The sequence below is a fragment of the Rana temporaria genome, chromosome 2 (assembly GCF_905171775.1).
Source record: "Rana temporaria chromosome 2, aRanTem1.1, whole genome shotgun sequence".
Classification (NCBI taxonomy): Eukaryota; Metazoa; Chordata; class Amphibia; order Anura; family Ranidae; genus Rana; species Rana temporaria.
In genome coordinates, this window is record NC_053490.1 from 261,697,754 (window position 1) to 261,722,025 (window position 24,272).

At 47.8% G+C, this 24,272-nt stretch overlaps 1 protein-coding gene across 1 annotated transcript; it reads right to left on the reverse strand.

The window, feature by feature from the left end:
* Positions 1–2,235: 2,235 nt before the first annotated feature.
* LOC120928595 (serine/threonine-protein kinase PLK1-like) lies at positions 2,236–24,272 on the reverse strand. The gene is made up of 6 exons (XM_040339641.1): positions 24,130–24,272; positions 23,731–23,895; positions 7,747–7,824; positions 7,509–7,663; positions 5,167–5,349; positions 2,236–2,699 (listed from the first exon to the last, which is right to left on the reverse strand). The coding sequence occupies exons 1-6, from the start codon at positions 24,164–24,166 to the stop codon at positions 2,493–2,495; spliced, it is 825 nt and encodes a 274-aa protein (XP_040195575.1). The 5' UTR covers positions 24,167–24,272; the 3' UTR covers positions 2,236–2,492.

A 24,272-nucleotide genomic window follows, 5' to 3' on the forward strand; every position in this document is an offset into this window, starting at 1 on the left:
AGAATTATGATTTTTTTTTTTTATTATTATTTTTTTTACTAGAAATGGCGGCGATCTGCGATTTTTATTAGGACTGCAATATTGCGGCGGACGTATCGGACACTTTTGACACAAATTTGGGACCATTCACATTTATACAGCAATCAGTGCTATAAAAATGCACTAATTACTGTATAAATGTGACTGACAGGCAAGGGGTTAACACTAGGGGGGTGAGGAAGGGGTTAAATGTGTATCCTGGGTGTGTTCTAACTGTGTGGGGGGAGGGGGGTGACTGGGGGAGGTGACCGATGCTGTGTCCCTATGTACAAGGGACACAGATCGGTCTCCTCTCCTCTGACAGCACGTGGAGCTCTGTGCCCCCCAGTGGCGCGCGCGGGTAATGCACATAAAAGGACGTCTAAAGATGTCCACTTGGCACTTGAGAGCCGCGCTGTGGACGTCTTTTGTCTATAGCGCGGGTCTCAAGTGGTTAATGCCTGTTTATCTTCAACCCCATGTGAGTAGCCATTTGGCTGTTTAATAAAATCCCCTTTCTGATTAACCTGCTACACTTAGTCCGGAGCACCTTGCTGTTCCTTCATCTGTATTTCAGAGAATAGCTTCACCCTCAAGGGAGCTGCCACAAGTGTTGCTTTTAGTAGCCTAAGAGCTTTATGGACTTTTTAATGAAGTAACATAATATAACAATATATTTCTTCTGATATTGTTTTTTACTGATCCCGGTTTGTCATATGTATCGATTCTTGCGCCATTCTTTTCAGTTTTGTTTAGTCATTCCCACTTAGTTTTAGAAAGTGCTTGCAAATCCTCCATTATCTACAGCAGTGGTTCTCATCCTTGGTCCTCAAGTACCCCCAATAAGGATGAGCTCCAGCGCGTTCGCACACCCCACGTGCAGAGCCCGCCAGGAAGTCGGCACTGCGCTGCGCTAATCACAGACAGTGAGACATTGTCCCGATACGCGGCTGCAGAGATCGGGAACTGTCTCACAGTCTGTGATTAGCGCAGTACCGACTTCCTGGCGGGCTCTGCACGTGGGGTGTGTGGACACACCGGAGCTCATCCCTAACCCCCAACAAGCCATGTTTTGGGAATTTCTCTTAGGCCTTGTACACACGACCAGACATGTCCGATGAAAACGGTCTGCGGACCGTTTTCATCGGACATGTCTGCTGGGAGGTTTTGGTCTGATGTGTGTACACACCATCAGACCAAATTCCCCGCGGACAGAAAACACGGTGACGTGGCGACGACGATGATGCGGCGACGTGCGCGAACCAGGAAGTTCAATGCTTCCACGCATGCGACGAATCACTTCGACGCATGCGGGGGATTTCGGTCCGCTGGTTAGACGTACTTAGCAAACTAAGAAACTTTTGTCCGCTGGAAACCTGTCCGCTAGGCCGGAAAACTGTCTGGTAGGCTCTACACACGGTCAGGCATGTCCGCGGAAACTGGTCCGCGGACCAGTTTCAGCAGACATGTTCGGTCGTGTGTACAAGGCCTTAGATAAAATAGCTGTCCAAAATACCAAGCCATTGACACTGATTTAAAGCACATGTGCAAGATAAAAGAAAACCTGAAAACATGGCCTGTTGGGGGTACTTGAGGACTGAGGTTGAGAACCACTGATATACAGGACATACTGCATGTTGGGTGGCAAGGAAGAGTCTAAGTAGCAGGGGCCCCACAATTTCTGAGTGCATCCTTAGTAGGGATGAGCTCAGGTGTGTTCATATCCTAGTCCAAACCCACCTGACTGATCCCGCCAGGAAGCCCCCACAGTTCTTGACCGACCATAGTTGGCTGAAGCATTCCACATCCCAGGCATGTATCTATGGGGATGTGGGGCAGGGCAAGGAATGCCTTAGCTGCTTAAGCCAGCCATACATGTATCAAAGTTTGGCCATGTCAGCAGGGACCAGCTGAATTTCAAACCATGTATGGGCAGGCTGATTGTACCCAACATGGGTACAACCAGCCTGTCGGATTTTTCTACATATGGTTACTGCCGGAGACTATACTTACTAAGGACGTTTGGCACAGATGAGTACAGATGACAGCTTCCTGGAGGGATCACTCAGGTGGGTTCAGACTAGGACCTAAAAACATACCTGAGCTCATCTCCAATCCCCATTGATATACAGATAGGCAGTTTTTGTAGCCATCAGGCATTGAGAATAAACCCTTTTCCAAAAAGCAATACAATTATAAAAAAAAAAAAAAAATCAATTCATATACAAAAATCTTTAATATTAATACACCAACATTATAAAGTTGTTATTTTACAATAAACCTGACAACATTAGGAAGTGACCCACATAACAGGATCTTGCCCAAGACAAAGAGATATGAAACCAAACAACTTGTTAGTTGAAAGAGACCCCAGTCGGCACTAGCGGTCAGTACAATCTTAAACCTCAGGAATAAAGAAAAACATCTGCCATTGTGGCTGTCACAAAGCTCCCCATTCAGGAGACTGTGTACAGCTAGGCTGGGGCCTTTTTGTGCCTTGCACCAGACTTTGAGCTCTGCAGTTTCTCCACAATGCTGCGGGCATAATGCAAGCGCCGTGCTAGATCTTTTGAGCATCCAAACTCTTCTATAAGGCTCAACTTGTATGTGTGGAAATTCTGTTGCTCATCAAAATAGGAGACAGCAGCCATAAGAGGACACAGGATGATTTTTGTGTGATCCTGTGGAACGAAGACGGCACATTTTAAACCCCAACTGAACTCACAGAAATCTATAGTTAATCAGACTTTGCATTTACAACTCTCTACTCTCCTATGAGTTATACCGAGCATCCCACTAAGACTAATGCCGTGTACACACCATCACTTTATGTGATGAAAAAAAACGACACTTTCTGTGAAGTAAAAAATGACGTTTTTGAAACTTCAATTTTCAAAGACGAAGTTGCCTACACACCATCGTTTTTCTCACAATGATCTTGCAAAGTGAGGTTACGTTCCACCACGTTTTACGATTGAAGCTTGCTTCATAAGTAGCTTCTGGGCATGCGTGGATGAAAAAACGTCTTAGAAAACGACGTTTTTTGCTACACACGGTCAATTTCTGTGAAGTAAAAAGTGCACTTTTGAAAAACGACACATAAAATTGAAGCATGCTTCAATTTTTTTTGGTCGTTTTTTACAAGACATAAAACGACGTTTTCCCCCACACACAGTCAATTAAAGTGACGTTTTTAAAAACGTCATTTTTTTTCATCACATAAAGTGATGGTGTGTACGCGGCATAAGGCTCGATTCACACAAATGCGTTTTTTTGAAGCATTTTTCAGAAATGCAGGGAATTTTTTTAATATGGGTTCCTATGGGACATGTTCACATCAATGCATTTTTGTGCCTCTGCGTTTTTGGAAAGGGTCGAGGACTTTTTCTCTCACAAAATGCATGTAACAGACCTCAATGGACCCGCATCCAAAATGCATGTACCGCGTTTTTACTGCAATTTTTTTTTACACTGTATATAGCTAGTTGCTAAGGAGAGTTTCGGGAAGCCGGCCACCACATCAGTCATCAGCTCACAGCAGGCTTCCCCGCTGACAGCTTAATGTAAAAGAAAGGAATTGCCGGCTAAAAAATAATTGTGAAAAAAAAAACAGCGTGGGGGTCACCCCCAGGTCCATACCAGGCCCTTGGGTCTAGTATGGATTCGCCATTTTTTTTTTAAATGGCGCGAGGTCCTCCCCACAATCCATACCAGACCCTTATCCAAGCATGCAGCCTGGCTGGTCAGGAAAGGGAGGGGGTGAGCGAGCGCCCCCCCCTGAACCATACCAGGCCACATGCCCTAAACATGGGTGCCCCCCCCACCCCAAAGCACCTTGTCTCCATGTTGATAGGGGCCTGGCTGGTGATTGTTGGGAACTGTGGACATTGGGCTAATCAGAGTTCAGAAGCCCCCTTTAACAAGGGGGCCCCAAGATCCCAGCCCCCCCCCCCCTATGTGAATGAGCATGGGGACATTGTACCACTACCCATTCACTAAAAAAACTAGCGTAGTGTGGCAATAAACACTATTTGATAAGTCCTTTATTAAAAATGTCTTCCTCTTCCCCTCCTCGGGGCTTCTCCCGCTTCTTCCTCCTCCGGGCTTCTCCTTTTCCCTCTTTTTCCTCTGGTCTACTCCTTCTTCCGCTTCTTCTTTATTCGGTCTTCTTTGTCCAGTGTTCTTCCTCCGCCACCGCTCCCGCCGACGACCCTCCTCCGATGCTGCATCCCGCTGATCTGTCGGCGCCGATGTCAAGCACTTCTTAGATAACCATGGGGCATGGCCATCGGATCACATCACCTGAAGGCCCCACCCCCTTGTGACTTTAATGCCCTGGGCATGATGGGTCAGTGATGTCACAAAGGGACAGCGTCTCCAGATGACTTCATCCGATGGCCACACCCCATAGTTATCTAAGAAACGTTTGACATCGGCGTGGACAGATCAGCAGCGGTGGAGGAAAAACACTGGACAAAGAAGACCGAAGAAAGAAGGAAAAACGCAAATCGCTGCAAAATCATGGTAAAATGACGAAAAGCACAGCAAAAATACACTGCAGAAACGCTCAAAAGCAACATGCATAGATGTGAATCGAGCCTAAGGGCCAGTTTACACTGCAGCGAAGCAGGAACCCTGTTGGGGGTGTCAGTAGAAAGCTAATGACACCCTTAAATCAGTTTGCATATCGCAGAGCGAACTGCAAATTCAGACAGGGATCGTGGGTGTGATCTGATTCTGCTGCAGACCGAAAAAAGGGTCCTGTGCGAGTTTTGTCTGAATGTAATGTGAATTCAGGCATACAATCTGTATGGCTGAGTTCACATCGAACAGACATTGCATGTGATTTGCACTGCAGTGTGGTGCGAATCACATCCGATGTCGGTCAGCACAGAACCAGCCCTCATTGGTACAAAGATAAACCCACTGCTCTTAGCAATGCAAGTTGTCTCCTAAAAGTCTACAGTGTGATAAAACCCTAAATCGGGGTCCTCACACTATGGCCCTCCAGTTGTTCAGGAACTACAATTCCCATCATGCCTAGTCATGTCTGTGAATGTCAGAGTTTTACAATGCCTCATGGGACTTGTAGTTCCACAACAGCTGGAGGGCCGTAGTTTGAAGATCCCTGCCCTAAATAATCCTCACCTGGAAGAAGTTAATCTGAACGGTTCCATTGCTCAGATGTAGGGCGATTGCTCTTCTTGTGCTGAACCAAGTCCGCAGGAAGGGAACCTGAGCCTTCTTGTCACCCTCCCGGGGACTGATGTTGGCACCGGCCTTCAAAAGGTGATCGTTCATGTAGTTCTTGAAAAATTTCAGTAGTGTGACCTGGAAGGGAAATAGCAGAATGTTCAATCAGTTTGGCTTAAGAATCACTTGCAGCACTAAATGATCTCTAACTTACAGGCATGTTCATATAACTGAAAGCCTTAAAGGAACACTAAAGGTTCATTTTTTATTAGATCAATTGATTGCTGTAAGCTAGAGCATTTAAATATCACTTACCTCGTTTTTCCTTTTGACCTCCAAAATAGAGTAATCCAGGTTTGAAAATGCCATTTCCTGTCTCTTCTCTTCTTGCTTTCCACCAGCATCTGAGCCGTTTGGCATGGTGGAAAGCAGAATGTGCTCACCCCCTCCCTATGACTACAGCCCTCTGTGAAGATGCTCTCTTATTCCTCACAGGCATGGAGGCTAAGCCTAATGGGAACTGTAGTTCCCATTAGGCCGTGATGTAGCAAGAATGAATGTGCACCGCAAACCAGGAAGTCAGTGAGAATAATGATTCAGGAGTGGCGGAGGTGAATAAAACAGCTCGATTTCAACAGGTATCAAACTAGTTATAATGCAAAACATTACTTTTTACTTTATCAGCTACTGTCAGACTTTAATTTAAGAGGAAAATATTTTTGTCTTTACAACCCCTTTAAGTGCACCCTTCTTGTAAGAAGAGAAGCTGTCAACTTTAACACAAGCAATCAATCAATCAAAACTCTGTCCAGAATTGAGGGGGGTGCTTTAAAAAAAGCCTCACATGTTCCCACTTTGAGTCACAGAATTCCCATAAACTGTTCTGGTATACCATTAGGTGTCTATTTTATATGAAATGTGTCCAGAACTACTGCACACGAACCTTGAAACTGCTAGAAGGGTCAAGGTATGAACATGTCAAACCTATTTTTTTCAATATAATAGTCAAAAGTATTAAAAGAAAAAAAAGACAATTACTTTCAGGGTTTCCATTGAATTTCCCTTCACCTGGGTCTGGAGATGGCAGAATTAAGACAATCGCAAGCCTTGACCATGGTTACTAAAGCTCTATTCACACTAATGTGTTTTTTGATGCATTTTGCAGAAATGCAGGGAAATTTTTTAATGCATTTTTATGCCTCTGCATTTTTGAAAAGGGTCAGGGACTTTTTTCCCCTCAAAATGCAGCGTTTTTCATGTAATAGAATTCAATGGACCAGCATCCAAAACACAAGTACCGTTTGTCAGCTGGCTTCCCGCTCAATGTAAAGAAAAAAATGCAGGCTAAAAAAAATATTGTGAAAAAAAACTGCGTGGCGGTCCCCCCAGGTCCACACCAGGCACTTGGGGGGCTCTGCGCCACAAAGCCCGATAAGTCATGAAAGGGAGGGGACGAGCGAGCACCCCCCCCCACTCGTGAAACATACCAGGCCGCATGCCCTCAACATGGGGGGATGGGTGCTTTGGGGCAGGGGGGGCTTGTTGATGGGGACAAGAGTTCTCTTCCCGACAACCCTTGCCCGTTGGGGTCTGCAGGCAGGGGGCTTATCGGAATCTGGAAGCCCCCTAGATCCCGGGCCCCCCCTATGTGAATGAGTATGGGGTACATTGTACCCCTGCCCATTCACAAAAAAAAAGTAGTGTAGTGTTAAAAATAACAGTAGCAATCAAATTACTTCACACGGAGGCCACGTCACCGCCCTGGCAGGATGGGTCTGACGTCATAAGGTGCGTGGCCTCCATGTGACATAATCCGATTGCCACGTCCCCATCGTTATTTAAGGAATGCAGGACATCAGCTCCGACAGATCATCGGAGGAAGGTCGTCGGCGCGAGCGGCGGCAGAGGAAGAAGGACCCCGGAGAAAGAAGAAGAGCGGAAGAAGCAGGGGGAGAAGAAGAAGAAGAACGGAGGAAGAAGATGGAGGAAGACCAGAGAAAAAGAAGAAGAAGAAGAAGAAGAAGAAGAAGAAGAAGAAGAAGAAGATATGAATAAAAGACTTGTCAAAAACTGTCTACTGTTGTTTTTAACACTACACTACTTTTTTTTTTTGTGAATGGGTAGGGGTACAATGGCTTCCCGGCCCCCTCCTTATCAACCAGCTAGATACAGTGTAAAAAAAAAATGAATTGAGCCTAAGGACTCAGCTAAGTCCACCTTCCACCCATGTTAGGTATGAGTCCTAATGTAGCAAACACCTTGAAGTCTTATATTATTGTTTCATCCTCTGCTCTTACCTTCTTTGTCAGTGATGATGGGTAAGAGCGCACATCGTGGTGTGACTCTGTATTATTTCTCTCAATGTACTGTAAACTGACTCCATCATTGTACATTATCAGCCAAGTGGAGTCATTGAAGAGAACACCTACACTGTTATCACACAGCTGGTAACCTTGGGAGAAAACATTTTAGCTTAGTGGTCATCTAAAATATAATGGCTATATACAGTAAGTCTGTGGTTAAGCTGATACATACCTAGTCCATACTTTGCAGAATAATCCATCCATTTGCTGATCCAGAAAATTGGATTGCAGGCCGGATCCTCTGCTTGCTCTGTAGAAGACATAAAAAACAGCTATTGGCCAAGTACAGCTGAAGAGTTACCACTTCATGACCTTGTGTTTTAATTGTTAGGATCTACAATTCCAAAATACCCCAACACAATTGTCAGGTTTTACAATTCAAAAATTCCGCTAGACAGAATGAATGGGGCAGGATTGCAATTGAATAAGTACTGTATTTTTTGCTCCATAAGATGCACATGACCTTAAGACACACCTAGGTTTTAGAGGAGGAGAAACAAGAAAAAAAATATTCTGAACCAAATGGTGTACTAAAATATTTACCAGTCCCATATGCAACCTTACCAGTGCTATAAATGCAGCCTTAACAGTTCCATAAATGCAGCCTTACCAGTGCTGTGACGGAATTAGAATGATATCCCCGTCAAACATTCCCTTCTTCCCATAACGAAGATCACCCAATATTCCACGTGGAGGAATATTCCTGGAATCGCCTAATAAGCCACACATGAGCCCAAGCTTACTGCTGGAACAAGACACTTTAATGGCAGCATGCTGCTGGTATATATGCAGTTTACAAGCTAAATCCTCAATCAAAGAACAATGAAATCTCCACCCCCTTTCCACACACAGTGGGGGCTCTCATACAGATTATAGGCAGACACTTCGGAGCCGACTTTGAAGACACATTTCTTTAGATAATGACATCAGTGAAGGTAATTACTAGTTGTAACAGAATACGTTATCTAGACAGCTTGGCCCCGCATATAGAAGAGGTAATTACCACAATGAAGCAATCAGAATAATTAACATGAGCCCCTTCTAATCACAGTAAACAGTAAACACAGGGCTTCTTCACACAACACAATAGATCAATTACCCTTTAAAATAGGGCTGGCTGGGGGAGGGACATTAACATTTCAACAGCCTGTAACACATGAATCCTTTTTACCTCTAACACACACACAGCATAACTAGCAGGGAGAATTTAAACTGAAGCATATCCTTCACAATGGCCCCCCTTTTTCTCCCTGCTCCGGCAACACGGTTGGACCTTTCCTGGTCCAGTAGGGTTGACGGGTTCAGAGCTTTTAGTCCGAGGTTAACTCCGTTTGGCGTAACTGACCTCCCTTGGCAACAGCTTCCGACTCAGGTATGCCACTGGGTCGTCAGATCACACGCCGGTCAGTCCCCAAGTCTTTGTGTGATCTGCAGAGTCACCAGAAGTCAGTGTGAAGACGGCGAATGGGTCTGTGCGCCGCCGTCTAGGTGTCCCGCTATGGGAGGGGCAGGTTATGGCTCTGAAGTGACAATCACAGGAGATTCATAAAAAGAAAAATGTATATTTGTTGAAATGCTGTAGCACTGGTGCTCAGAGTCTGGGGGGAGGGGGGGGTGGATCAATGCCCCATAGGGTCAGCCACCCCCTGCTCCCTCCGCAGCCGCCGATTCTCCTCTCTGAGCTTCTCCAGCTCCATCTCCAGTTCATGGAGCTTGGGGGGGTTGGCCTGCTGTGACCTCAGGCGGTTGTTCTCCTCCTCCAGGCGGCTTATGCACTCCTCCAGCTCCATGTACTCACGGATCAGCTCCTGCTTGCTCATGTCCTGCAGGCTCTCCACATGGTCCTTCATCATCAGGAACTGGGTGGTGGTGTAAGGGGCCACCGGTGGGCCCTTGGCGAACATCTCGGCCCACATCTGGGACGCCTGCTGCGACTCCCTCTCCTCCAGTCGCTTCTTCTCCCAGGTCAGCTTGTTATACGGCTTCCAGGACCTCTTCTTCTTGGAGGGTGGCCGGCGGTGCCTCTTTCTGCCCAGCTCCCTCCAGGGCCCCTCCGGCTCATGGCTGTCGCCCACCCGGCTGTCTCTTCCCGGGCGTTTTTTCCGTTACCCATGACCAGCTGACAATGGTGTTCCCTGTTGTCCGTAATAACAGATTGTACCATGAGGGCTTCGTAAGGGGTGCCCAATGGTTCTTCCTGACCCAGCTCCTGGGGATCCCAAGCCGAGTCTACACAATGGGCTGCTGCTGGTGGGCGGTACCCAGGTTGAGACCAATTTGACCTGGTGTTGTCGTTCATGGGGCAATTCTGCTTGAAGTGACCCAGCTGTTTGCACCGGAAGCAGCGTTGTTCGTTGTCCTCCTGGTGTGTATAGCGAGGGCTAGATGTCACCGGTCTGTTAGGAGGTTGGTATCTAGCGGCTGGTGGGTGTGAGGGCACCGTTGGTCGTGGAGGTTGTACCTGTGGTGTGACCTGGTTCATCTTGCGAGTATCCGCATATTCATCCGCCAACTTAGCGGCCTCTGGTAGAGTCATGGACCTGCGATCTCTCACCCAGTCTTTGACATCTGTCTGGATGTGATTGTAAAATTGCTCCAGGAGCATTAGTTGCAAAATGTCCTCTGCGGTGGTGGCCTGGCTGCTGTTAACCCAGTTAGAGGCCGACAGGGATAACTGGCATGCCCATTCCACGTAAGAGTCTTTCGTGGTTTTGCGTGAGTCCCTGAACTTCTGTCGGTGGGACTCTGGGGTTACTGCATAACGAGCCAGGAGCACTTCTTTAACCCGGGCGTAGCTATGGATATCCTGATCTGGCACGGTCCGGTAAGCATCAGAAGCTTTGCCTGACAGTTTGCCTGACAATATTGAAACCCACTCTCCTCTAGCTATTCGGTGCAGGTTACATTGTCGCTCAAAATCTGCCAGGTAGTTATCAATTTCACAGTCTTTTTCATCAAAAGCTTTAAAAGCGCTAAACAGAATCTTCCTTGTGTCTGCTGTGCTGTACTCACTGTTCAGAGAATGTGCGGCTGCTTGTTGGATTGCTGCCAGTTTTAACTGTAGTTCTGCGTCTCTTATTTGTTTAGCCTCCTTCGCTAACAGGTCCATCACTTTCAGCACCACATCCGCCGTTGGGTTCGGACCGAACCATGCTAGCTTCTCTCTCATTAGCTTGTTGGCTGGTGATTCCTCTTCCTGAATCACTGGTGTCTCCATCTCTTGTACTGCTGGCGTTGCTGCAACCAAGTTCTCCTGGTCTAGCTCCATTAATTCTGCTATGATGACCCGCTTGGTTTTGTTGCTAGCAATCCTTCCACGAACTTCCAGTAGTTCTTCCAGTGTCTGCTTGGAATCCGGGTGTAAAGGAGAGTAGAAGGGAAAATCCCACCGCTGCCACTAGTTGTGACGGAATTAGAATGATATCCCCGTCAAACATTCCCTTCTTCCCATAACGAAGATCACCCAATATTCCACGTGGAGGAATATTCCTGGAATCGCCTAATAAGCCACACATGAGCCCAAGCTTACTGCTGGAACAAGACACTTTAATGGCAGCATACTGCTGGTATATATGCAGTTTACAAGCTAAATCCTCAATCAAAAAACAATGAAATCTCCACCCCCTTTCCACACACAGTGGGGGCTCTCATACAGATTATAGGCAGACACTTCCGAGCCGACTCTGAAGACACATCTCTTTAGATAATGACATCAGTGAAGGTAATTACTAGTTGTAACAGAATACGTTATCTAGACAGCTTGGCCCCGCATATAGAAGAGGTAATTACCACAATGAAGCAATCAGAATAATTAACATGAGCCCCTTCTAATCACAGTAAACAGTAAACACAGGGCTTCTTCACACAACACAATTACCCTTTAAAATAGGGCTGTCTGGGGGAGGGACATTAACATTTCAACAGCCTGTAACACATGAATCCTTTTTACCTCTAACACACACACAGCATAACTAGCAGGGAGAATTTAAACTGAAGCATATCCTTCACAAGTGCCATAAATGCAGCCTCACCAGTGCCATAAATGCAGCTTTACCAGTGCCATAAATGCAGCCTTACCAGTCAGATAAATTCAGCCTTACCAGAGCCATAAATGTAACCGTACCAGTGCCATAACTGCAGCCTTACCAGTCAGATAAATTCAGCCTTACCAGAGCCATAAATGTAACCGTACCAGTGCCATAACTGCAGCCTTACCAGTCCCTAAATGTAGCCTTATCAGTGCCATAAATACAGACTCACCAGTGCCATAAATGCAGCCTTACCAGTCAGATAAATTCAGCCTTACCAGAGCCATAAATGTAACCGTACCAGTGCCATAACTGCAGCCTTACCAGTCCCTAAATGTAGCCTTATTAGTGCCATAAATACAGCCTCACCAGTGCCATAAATGCAGGTTTACCAGTGCCATAAATGCAGCTTTACCAGTGCCATAAATGCAGCTTTACCAGTCAGATAAATGCAGCCTTACCAGCGCCATAAATGCAGCCTTACCTGACATCATCACATTCGCCTGACAGAAGCCAAAGCAGTCCGAGCTGCCACCATGGCCGTACTCCATTGGGCCACTTGGGCTGTGCTGTCTTCTGTCTCAGTGTCCAGCCCAGCCGGGAGATCGCTTGGGGTGTCTGTTCTCCGCTCTCCTGCCTCTCTTCCGGTACTAACATGGCGAAGGCGGCGCGGGGGGCTTGAGATAGCGGAGAAGCCTGTTTAAAATTTGCTCCAAAAGACCAGAGACATTTCCCCCAATATTTTTTGGGGAAAAAAAGTGCATCTTATGGAGCGAAAAATACAGTAAGTAAAAAAGGCTGCTCAATTCCCACCTGAATCTTCGCTTTCTTGTTACTTGGGGGAGCATGGTGGCACTGGGAGAAGCCACCCTGTTCTGAGAAGTTGTGTGTGCTGCCCCTATGCAAGTGTGGTAGCATAATGTTATACTAAACCCAGCCATAGATGATTTAAATCTCGCCTGGTTCAGCAGGGACTGGCTGAGATTCGATCCATGTATGGGCAGGCTGATTGTACCAAAGTTGATCCATTAATCGACTTGGGTACAACCAGCTTGTCAGATTTCTAGCACAAGGTTATTATCAGTGGCTATAGCCACTATTAATAAACACTGGGGGTTATTTACGAAAGGCAAATCCACTTTGCACTACAAGTGCACTTGAAATTGCTCAGACCCAGAACTCACATGCAAAAGCGAAGCGACAACCACTTCTGGGTCGCCCACCGCTGCACCGCAGATTGCAGCGTTTGTAATATCTCCGTTGGGAGAAAAACCCTTGCCTCTGAGGAATCCAGGACCAACCCCAGGTATTCCAACTGAGACGGTACCAGAACCGACTTCTGGACACTCAATAGCCAACCGAACTCTCGGAGGGCCTGACAGGTGATAGACACGTCCTCTTCTAACTCTGATCTTGAGGAAGCTCTCAGAAGAAGGTCGTCCAGGTATCCCACGATAGCGATCCCGCGCTGCCTCAGCAGGGCCAGAATCGGTGAGAGCACCTAGGTGAAAACCTGTGGTGCCGAGGCCACAAATTGAAAGTGGGAGGGCCACAAATTGAAAGTGGTCCTCTCCGACTGCAAAACGCAGAAACCTCTGGTGTTTTGTGCATATGGGGATATGCAGGAACGCGTCCTTGATATCCAAGGATGCCAGAAAATCCCCCTGATGGAGCGCCGCCACTACCGAGCGAATCGACTCCATCCTGAACTTTTGCACTTTGACAAAACAATTGAGGGCCTTGAGGTCCAGGATTGGACGGACCCCTTCCCTCTTGGGAACTACAAACAGATTGGAGTAAAACCCCTGGAACCGTTCCGCTGAGGGAACCGGTACAATCACTCCCCTGACCAGCATGTCCTAAACAGCCCCTAAAAGGGCCACCCGGCGTTCCGGAGGAAGCTGGAGGTTGGAAGGAAAAAATCTGTTTAGTGGACAAGAGAGAAACTCATCTTGTACCCAGAGGAAACTACTTCGCAAACCCATCAGTCAGAAAGAAGAGACCTCCACCGAGCCGCAAATTCGCGAACCCGGCCCCCCACCCGAGATATGGGCGGGGCAGACCTTCATGCAGAAGCAGGCTTGTTGGGCTTGCGGTACCAGGTGCGCTTTTGTCCTTCATCGGGCGACATATCACCCTGGAAACGTTTTACTGCCGCACCTGGGGGGCTAAAAAAACGCTTGGGGGTAGTAAAGGAGGGCCCTTGCTTACGGCGAGGCTCCTTACCCTTTCCAGATTGCGGGAGCAGAGTGCTCTTATCTCCTGTGGCATCTTTTATGATGTCATCCAGAGACGCCCCAAAAAGCCGTTCACCCTTAAAAGGTAAATCCACCAAGGCCTTTTCAGAAGACTGGTCCGCAGACCAACACTTCAGCCACCGCGTAGGCGGAGGCCCTGGAGAGCAAGGGAAGCGTATCCAGGGCCGACTCACAGACAAACTTTAGGCCCTGCACCAACTGGTCGGCCAGTTCCACACAGAGCTCAGGAGCATTCTGCGCCTCCAGCTCCTGCAGCAAGGACTTTGCCCGTTCAGTAAGTGTCTGCGACACTAGAGCCCGGCCAAAACCGGTCTCACCGCCGACCCCACCACTCTGAGCATGGAGCGGGCCACAGCCTCAGCTCTCCTATCTGTGGGGCCCTTAAAAGCAGGAGCCCCTTCCACAAGCAACGTGGTAGCCTTGTTCAGTCTGGACACAGGGGGGTCCACTGACGGAGGAGATACCCACTTTTTTAGGAAATCCTCCTCAAACGGGTAACGGACCGCAAAGTATTTTGGAACAGCAAAAACTTTCTGCGGCCGATCCCATTCCTTGTACAACAATTTGTCCAGATAAGGAACACAAGGAAACACATTCGCGGTGCGGGGCAGCTTGCGGAACCCAAAAGGTACCAGCATCTCTGATGTCTCCGACAAATCCTCAAGTTTTTGAGTATCCCACACCGCAGTGATAAGAGCTCCGACAAACGCCTTATCATGCGCTGAACCTGAAGCAGAGTCATCCTCACTGTCCGTGTGGGCTAGGCCTGCATCTTCTGACATAACGGAACCAGGGCCAGACGCAGTAGCAGGGCCTGATTCCGTGTCAGAGACATCCCCAGAAGAAGGCGTAGGGAGGGGGCGCTTTTTACCCCCCTTCTGGCCACTCGCCGCTTCAATCCTGGCAACAAACGCCTCAAGGACTGCCGTCATAGCATCCACTGAGGTCGCAGGAACAGGGGCACTAAGGGTTAACTCTGGCATGCTTGGGGTAGAAGTTTCCGGTTCGGACGCCATGCTGACCCACCGCAAATGCCACCCTTGTACTGCAAGGCAAGACCCACAGGCCACCCTCCCGGCTGTAACAGAGAACAGGGGACCCCCCAGAGGACTCACCACCCGACCAGGCTGTAGTGCTGCAGAGGAGCTAGAAAACGCTGCCGTGCTGTGCCGTCCCTCAGGAAGTATGCTGGGAGCTTTTGCGCCGTTATTCTGGTCACTAGAGGCCAAACAACCATCCAAGATGGCCGACATGCAAAAAACAGCATGCGGGCTACAAGTAAATGGCCGCCGATCGTCAATAAAAGCCCCCGTCACTGGCAAAATTGCAGCCAAACACATTTTTAAAACACACAGTGACATAAAGCAGCAAGAACACAGCAAAAGTACCAGACCCTGCAGGTCCCTCCCCCCCCCGCACACACAGCATCACAAAAAAAGCATACAGCACCCCACAGCAGCCGCAGCCGCAGCCCCAGGTAGGATGGCGCCCCCCACCTCACGGTCGCCACCCAGAATGCGGGGAAGGAGGGAGAGGAAGGGAGAGAGGAAAGCAGGGCGGACCCTCGATCGACCTCCCCGGGAATGCACCAGCCGAACCACCATGCCAAGGCAAGGGGAAACTACTTACCCATCCTGCGACCACTGGCTGGAGGCATTCCAGACAGACCCAACGTCCGCTTACGGCATAGCTGTCGGCCCGGTACACTGTGACTCGGCCATAGAGACCGGTCATATGTGTGCCTTGGTGCGAATAGCTCACCGGCCACCCCTGGAGCAACAGGGCATGTCGTGGACGGCCCAACGCGTAGCTAAAGACTGGCACACGCTCAATGGCCGAACATGGGGGGACTACAAGGATCCAGGATCCAGCCTGTCACCCAGTCGGTAGTTGATTGAAGATCCCAGGATCCAAAAATGTAGGGAAAAATAAAATAAAAGCGAAAAAATCGCAGAAAAACTCTGGAGCACATGGGCCCAGAGGAGCCATGTCTTCTCCTCACGCTAGGCAGAAAAAGGGATGTACCCGGGGGACCCGCCCCCTGGGAGGTGCTATACTGAGAAGTGTTTTAACACTTGAAGTGCTGTTTTTTCTGCCTAGTTATCTCCTAAAAGGAAGGTAGATAACCCTAAGGTCAATTGCTGCTGTTTCCGTCCACGAACGGAAGAGAAATAATAGTTATACTTATCTGCTCTGCGTAATGGCTTTGAACAGAGTAGCCCTGATCCTCCTCTTTTCAGGTCCCCCGTCGGCGCTCCTGGCTCCTCCCCTTGCCTGCTATGGGGCACTTGTGCGTGCTCGATCCGGAGCCTCACTGTCTTTGTCGATTGTGTAAAAAACTTCTGCACTTGGTGACTATTAACCGCTTGCCGACCGGCGCACAAGTTTTTACGTCGACAGAATGTCACAGCTGCACCCTCTTTAACCACTTGGGATCCGCGCTATGGACAAAAGACGTCCACAGCGCGGCTCTCAAGTGCCGGATGGACCTCCTGTTGTTGTTCCCCGTGCGCGCCGCTGGGGGCGCGCAGCGGGGAAACAACGTGCCCGGCGCATCGCTCAGGAGCCGATGCGAGTGCCTGGCGGGCGCGATGTCCGCCAGACACCCGCGATCGTCGGTAACACAGCAGGACGTGGAGCTCTGTGTGTAAACACAGAGCTCCACGTGCTGTCAGGGAGAGAGGAGACCTATTTGTGTCCCTTTACATAGGGACACAGCATCGGTCACCTCCCCCAGTCACCCCCCTCCCCCCACACAGTAAGAACACAATGAGGGAATACATTTAACCCCTTCCTCACCTACTAGTGTTAACCCCTTCACTGCCAGTCACATTTATACAGTAATTAGTGCATTTTTATAGCACTGATCGCTGTATAAATGTGAATGGTCCCAAAATTGTGTCAAAAGTATCCGATACATCCGCCGCAATATCGCAGGCCTGACAAAAAAATCGCAAATCGCTGCCATCACTAGTAACAAAATAAAAAAAAAAAATCTTAAATCTATCCCCTATTTTGTAGGCGCTATAACTTTTGCGCAAACCGATCAATATACGCTTATTGCGATTTTTTTTTTTTTTTTAACAAAAATATGTAGAAGAATACGTATCGGCCTAAACCGAGGGAAATTTTTATTTTATTTTTTTTAAAAAAGGGATATTATTATAACAAAAAGTAAAAAATATTGTGTTTTTTTCCCAAATTTTCTGTCTTTTTTTGTTTATAGCGCAAAAAATTAAAATCGCAGAGGTGATCAAATGCCACCAAAAGAAAGCTCTATTTGTGGGGAAAAATTATAAAAATATAACTTGGGTACAGTGTTGTATGACCGCGCAATTGTCATTCAAAATGCGTCAGCGCTGAAAGCTGAAAATTGGTCTGGGCACGAAGGGGGTTTAAGTGCCCAGTAATGAAGTGGTTAATTTACCGCCGTGTGGTCGAGCGCTTTGTGACCGTGCCCGAGGACTCGATGTCCGCCAGTGTCCCTCGATTGGGTCACAGAGCTGAAGAACGGGGAGATGTCCCGTTCTCCCTAGTGACATGTCACTGATCGTCTGTTCCCTGTCATCGGGAACAGCAATCAGTGACGTGTCACGGCAAGCCACGCCACCTAACAGTTAGAATCACTCCCTAGGTCACACTTAAACTCTTCAGCGCCCCCTACAGGTTAACCTGCCAGTGTCATTTTTACAGTAATCAGTGCATTTGTATAGCACTGGTCGCTGTAAAAATGACAATGGTCCCAAAATGGTGTCAAAAGAGTCTGATGTGTCCGCCATAATGTCGCAGTCACGATAAAAAACGCTGATCGCCATGATTACTAGTAGAACAATTTATTTTTAATAAAAATGCCATAAAACTATCCTCAATTAAATACCACCAAAAGAAAGCTCTATTTGTGGGTGAAAAAAGGACGTTGTTTGGGAGCCACGTCGCACGGCCGCGCAATTATCAGTTAAAGCGGCGCAGTGCCAAATTGCAAAAAGTGGCCTGGTCCTTGACCAGCCAAATGGTCCGGGGCTTAAGTGGTTAAATGACACAGTGAAAAGAATTGTGACTCTCAGAGAAAGCAACACTCTAAAATGTATTTAAATACATCAACACCCAAAGAAATGTCACTATAGCTGGTTGGGTGCGCGTTCTCTTTTAAATTGTTACATCAGTATGAAAATCTTAATTGACAATGACAGTGGGACTAGGCTCTGCCCCCGGGGTATGCTCACAGCTTTTGACTGACAGCAGCTGGAGCCAATAGCTCCCAATGCTCTAAGCCAAGCCTGTGAGAGCGGGGAGAGGGGAGAAGAGCTGCTGCAGACGTGCATAGCGCTGGATCGAAATCGGGCATGAGTTTTAAGGGGGGTGGGTGGGCACTATTAACCACTTGCCGACTGCCACACGTACATATACGTCGGCAGAATGGAACAGGCAGGCAAAGCAACGTCCCAGGCCTAGGCTAGCACTTTGCATGGGGGGCAGCATGAAAAGAGTCCTCGCCAGCTTTCGCTACACTTTTAGTGCAGCACCAGTCTTATGAGGTGGACTGGGCCGCCCCCATAAAGCGGCCGCACTGCTGCTGGTATGATAGGGATGTGCGGACACAAGGGACACTGACATGGTCACCTATACCTGTCAGGTAGGTAGTAGGACTCTCCTGCAATCCTTTGCTGGCGTCAGTTGTACATATTAGGGAATCTTAATTTTATTTCTGTTGATTGTTGATGAGAAAAATAAACAGAAGCAGCCGACGCTTAGCACTGAACTAGTGTGAAACGCGTCGGCTGCTTCTTTTCACAATTTTTTGGCTGTATCCTGTGATGCATTTCTATTGATTTTACCAATAAAGACAACTTAAGAAGTTCTTCTGGAGTGCGGCTGTCTATCCCTTTTGAAATGTTCACAATTTGCCTAGTGCATTGCCAGCACCCTTGGTTTCCTGAGAAGTTCCTAATTGCTTATTAGAACCACTGGAGCGGTGACTTCCTTCCCTTGGATTTATTTGTTCCTGCCCCCAATCCTTCCTTTGCTCACTGTCTGGACCACATACCTTCATTACTGTGTTACATGTTTTCTGTTGCACCACTGGCATGGTTATATGCTCTTAGTCCTCCATAAATTTAGCAGTGCTACCTCGTTGGTGCCATCTCATCAGTGCCACCTTATCAGTGCCCGTCATTGCCGCTTTATTAGTGCCCATCAGTGAAACTATAAGCAACACTTTTTTTTCCATTTTGGATAGAGTAAGGGATGGTTATAGCCCCTGTTAATTTTTTTTGCAATCCCCAAGGCCCTCAGAACTAGTGTCCCTACTGGAAAATTTCAGGGCAGGTCTTAAACAGGAAGGGGTGGATCCAGGGCTCAAGTCCTGCGGGAACGCATGGGAACGGAGTCCCTGCACTTTTTTCACAGCAGGAACGCAGTTCCCTTTCCCCAAGACGAGAGCAGCCGAGCCGCCCGAGCCAATCCTTCACTAAGCGGCGATGCCCAGCTCGAGTCACTGTCAGGGGCAGGTGAACCATAGTAATCCTTTATGTTACTGGCCGCTTCCTGTATATGGATTCATCGGGTAGTGTGCGGGTATTCCGTCACTTCCTCGATGCCGCAATGTCTCCTGGGAGCTTTTGTCATTGTTCCCAGGAGACATTGCGGAGGTCTGCCGCGAGGAGACCTTCGCAATACAGTGGATCGGAAAAAAACAAAAAAAAAACATGCGGTTTAGTAATTATGCATATGAGTGTATCATTTTTTTTTTGGTGGGGGAGTGAATCTTGGGTGGGAGTTCCCACACTTTTTTCCCCAGGACTTGAGCCCTGGGTGAATCATATTTAAATTAGGGGTTGCACAAGTTTAGTCAGGCCTAGGGCAGCACAAAACCTAAATACACCACTGCCTGTACCATGTCCCCAGTATCTGGCCATCTCCTGTACCATGTCCCCAGTCTCTGACCATCTCCTGTACCATGTTCCCAGTCTCTGACCATCTCCTGTACCATGTCTCCAGTCTCTGACCATCTCCTGTACCATGTTCCCAGTCTCTGACCATCTCCTGTACCACGTCCCCAGTTTCTGACCATCTCCTGTACCACGTCCCCAGTTTCTGACCATCTCCTGTACCATGTCCCCAGTTTCTGACCATCTCCTGTACCACGTCCCCAGTTTCTGACCATCTCCTGTACCATGTCCCCAGTCTCTGACCATCTCCTGTACCACGTCCCCAGTTTCTGACCATCTCCTGTACCATGTCCCCAGTCTCTGACCATCTCTTGCATCATATCTGCTAGGAGGTGCACCACATGGACATTTTGCTAATACTATTAACAATGTGTCATATAAAAATGTATACAGTCATTTTTGGTATTGGTCATTTTCGATATCGGTCATTTTTCGGTATCGGTCATTTTCGGTATCGGTTTCGGATCTCGGCCTAGTGTATTTTGTTTTTAGTATCGGTTTCGGCACCAAAAAAAACGATTCGGTGCATCCCAAGCAACTAGGATACAACTTTGGCTTTGGCCAGTGATAATGGACAACTGTTGCACAACTGTTGCATTGTATAACATTCAGGTGCGACTTTCATGCAACTTCTGAGGGTTAACATTGACGTCTATGGCCCTAAAGTTGCATGAAAGCTGTACCAAAGTAGTGCATTAACTACTTTGAAGTTTCTGCAACTTTAAGTCACACATATATGAATGGGTATCTTTGGAAAACATGGGGAACGACTTCTCATGCAACTCTGATGTCCAAATTTGCGTGACAAGTTGCACCAGTGGTGGCCAGTGGAATTCTTTTTGGGGGGGGCAGAAAACAGTATGCCACTGACACCCCCACCCGGTCTATATATACTATTTAGAAATTAGGATGTGACTTCCGATGTGTTTGCACAGTCCACGTGCAGAGCCCGCCAGGAAGTCTGCACGGCCGGGCACTAATCACATGCAGGGAGAAATTTCCCGATCTCTGCAGCCGAGCATCGGGAATATGTCTCCCTGCCTGTGATTAGTGCCCGGCCGTGCAGACTTCCTGGCGAGCTCTGCGTGTGGACTGTGCGAACACGCTGGAGCTCATCCCTACTCAGAAACACTCAGCTTTTCATACATAAAATAATGTTATATTCTAATACCGTTTCTTGCAGACAATGGGCCAGATTCACAAAGAGATACGACGGTGTATCTACAGATACACCATCGTATCTCTGACTTACACTGGTCCTATCTATGTGCCTGATTCATAGAATCAGATACGCATAGATAGGGCTAAGATCTGACAGGTGTAACTGTGTTAAACTGTCGGATCTTTTTTTCAATTTAAAAATGGCGCCGGGGGCGTTCCCGCTGATTTACCTTGAATAATATGTAAATCAGCGAGATACGCAAATTCACGTACATACGCGGACCCGACGCAGTCTTCTTACGACGTTTCCGTAGCGGCGTACCCGTCGTATACTTACCCCTGCTTTTATCAGGCGCAGCCAATGTTAAGTATAGCTGGCGTTCCCGCGTCGAATTTGAATTTTTTAACGTCGTTTGCGTAAGTCGTTCTAGAATACGGATGGACGTCGTTTACGTAAGCGTCGAAACCACTGACGTCCTAGCGACGTCAGTGGGAGCAATGCACGCTGGGAAATTCCCCGGAGGGCGCATGCGCTTTTAAATCGGCGCGGGAACGCGCCTGATTTAAATAGTACACTCCCCCTAGCCGCGGAATTTGAATTCCGCCGGGGGATTTAGGATCCGCCGCCGCAAGTTTGGAGGTAAGTGTTTTGTGAATTAGCCACTTGCCTCTCAAACTTGCGGGAGCGGATCTTAAATCACGTAGATCGAGCGGATCTATAGATCCGCTGATCTACGTGAATCTGGCCCAAAATGTAATCCAAACCCTGTACAGAGAACAACACAATGCTGGTCTACTCAAGCAATCACAACACATTGACATTTAGAACCCACTAAACTCTCACCAGATCAATGACCATTAGCTTACTGTCCCAACCATAGTCCAGTCTAGGAGAGGTTGTAGCATGTGAGTTTCTAAGTCGGCCCAGGGCTTTGTATGACATTATAAGGAAGAAAGAATCGGAGAGGAATAATGATTGAGGAGGAGGCTGGAAAGTCCCCCACGGTCGGTCGCACTTGCCCCATGGTGGTGGTGGCCTTCCATTCTCCACAGCGACAGCGGCTCCAGATTGCTCCCTCGGCGGCCAATCGGGAGTCTTCTCTTTTCAGCCAATCATAAAACAGGCTTTTAATTGGCTGGATTGAGGATCAGTGTTGCAACAGCGAATATTAACGGCTGGGTGGGTTCATGGTGCAATTCTCTGCACCACAAACCACCCTATTTTGAAGCCTATGGCTCTAATAAGACATTTCAGAAGAACACACCTGCCGCTGTAATTACGGCGCCTAGCGTCCTGAAAGGGGCCTGACACCTGAATAGGGGGTGGCGGCAGTGTCCATGGCCATTACTCATATAGGGTGTGGCGCATGGGCACCCCTAATGGACGGACCACCACTGAGTCGCACAAGTGTGAATGGAGCCTTAAAGCGGAGTTCCACTCAAAATTGGAACTTCCGCTTAATCCACTCCTCGCCCCCTTACATGCCACATTTGGTATGTAATTTTCTTGGGGGGGGGGGGAGTGGGGGCTTCAGGAGGAGTGGGACTTCCTGTCCCACTTCCTCCTTCCGCCCAGGGACCACGTGACAGGTCCCAGGCGATCGCCTGCCCAATCAGGGAACGCTGTGCCGTTCGCGCATGCGCAGTGGGTGCCGGCCGTGAAGCCGAAAGCTGTCACGGCCGGGTGTCCACAGTTGCAGTGGAGGCGCCGGCGGTGAAGGGGGGCACCGGAACGAAGCTCCCAGCAGCACGTCTTTGGACCGGGGGACAGGTAAGCGTATGTTTATTAAAAGCCAGCAGCTACACTTTTTGTAGCTGCTGACTTTTAAAAAACATAAAAAAAAGCCTGTAACACCCCTTTAATACATTCTATGCATTAAGATAAAAAAACTTCTATGTGCAGCAGCCCCACTCATCAATCCAAAGATGTTGGGCAACCCAAACAAAAGCGATATCCTTTTTTTCCCCCACAAATAGAGCTTTCTTTTGGTGGTATTTGATCACCTCTGTGTTTTTTATTTTTTGCTAAACAAATAAAAAAAGACAGAAAAAAAAGAAAAGAAAACGTTTTCTTTTGTTTCTGTTATAAAATGTTGTAAATAAGTAAGTTTACTCCTTCACTGATGGGCACTAATAAGGCGGCACTGACGGGCACTAAGGTGGCACCAATGAGGTGGCACTGATAGGCACTGATCTGTCGAAGTCTCTTTACCGAGATAGGTGTAGCGGTGTGTCAGACTAACACGCCGCACCACCAATCGATGGGATGCGTGCCCCCACGGGCACGTGGTGGCTGTTATCCTGCTGGACGTCATGTGACGCCCAGTGGTTAAATTAATGTCAGTGAGTAGAGAGAGCGGTTGGGGCCGAGTGTGAATGGACACACAGAGCAGCGGCTTGGCTCGGGTGCCCCCATAGCAAGCTGCTTGCTGTGGGGGGCACTCGGCAGGAGGGAGGGGCCAGGAGCACAGAAGAGGGCTTCTCTGTGCAAAACCAACTGCATAGAGCAGGTAAGTATAACATGTTTGTTATTTTTAAATGAAAAAAACTATTATCACTTTAAGTAACATTTTTGGTTTGTGGAGCTCATATGAACTGTAGTTCCACTTTAATAAAAAAAGTGCCGGAAATGCATTTGTCAAATTCTCCTCATATCTACCCTGTAAAAGTGCTGGATACTGATTGGTTGCAAATAGTACACCAGAAGCCCTAGTATGTTCTCCCATCAGACAAGTGTCACAATAGGGACATGAAGACTTACCCTGGAGGATCACATCCTTTTTAGAGGGCATAGCAGCGTTGACACTGGTCAGTTGTTGCATCATATCAGACAGGTAACAATCCGCAGGCTCTGTGCACTCTGGTGAGGCCATGTCCTCATCCTTTGCTGGTGCCACATTCTTCTCAACCAATGGGGGATTGTAGCCTGCAGAAAACACACTGCATGTTAGAGACACTACAGTAGACATACAGTACATGGCAAATGACCTACCATCAGCTACTCCAAAGAGGCTAATCATGCTCCTAAGTCCTAAGGTGTATTACTACTTCAACTAACATTTATAAAAAAAAAAGTACCATTAGTATAGCATTAAGTGTAGCAATAAAAAAGTTTTCCTATTCCTAAGAAGCAGTAGAAAAGCTTTAAATGCATGCTGACCTATCTCAGCAGCTGCTGGCAATGTGGTGAAATCCATGGTCAAAGCTCACAATGGGACCCCTGAAGACCTAGATGGCTCTAAGCACTTCTCTCTCTTTCTGTACATGTGCTCTGTGTGTACATTAGGTATTTAAAGGCTGGCA

Coding starts and splice junctions, on each gene's coding strand:
- LOC120928595 (XM_040339641.1), bottom strand. CDS start 24,166: ATGGATTTCACCACATTGCCAGCAGCTGCTGAGATAG. Junction 5,350..7,508: donor CATCATCACTGACAAAGAAG/GTAAGAGCAGAG, acceptor TTTCCCTTCCAG/GTCACACTACTGAAATTTTT. Junction 2,700..5,166: donor TTCAGATTAACTTCTTCCAG/GTGAGGATTATT, acceptor TTCGTTCCACAG/GATCACACAAAAATCATCCT.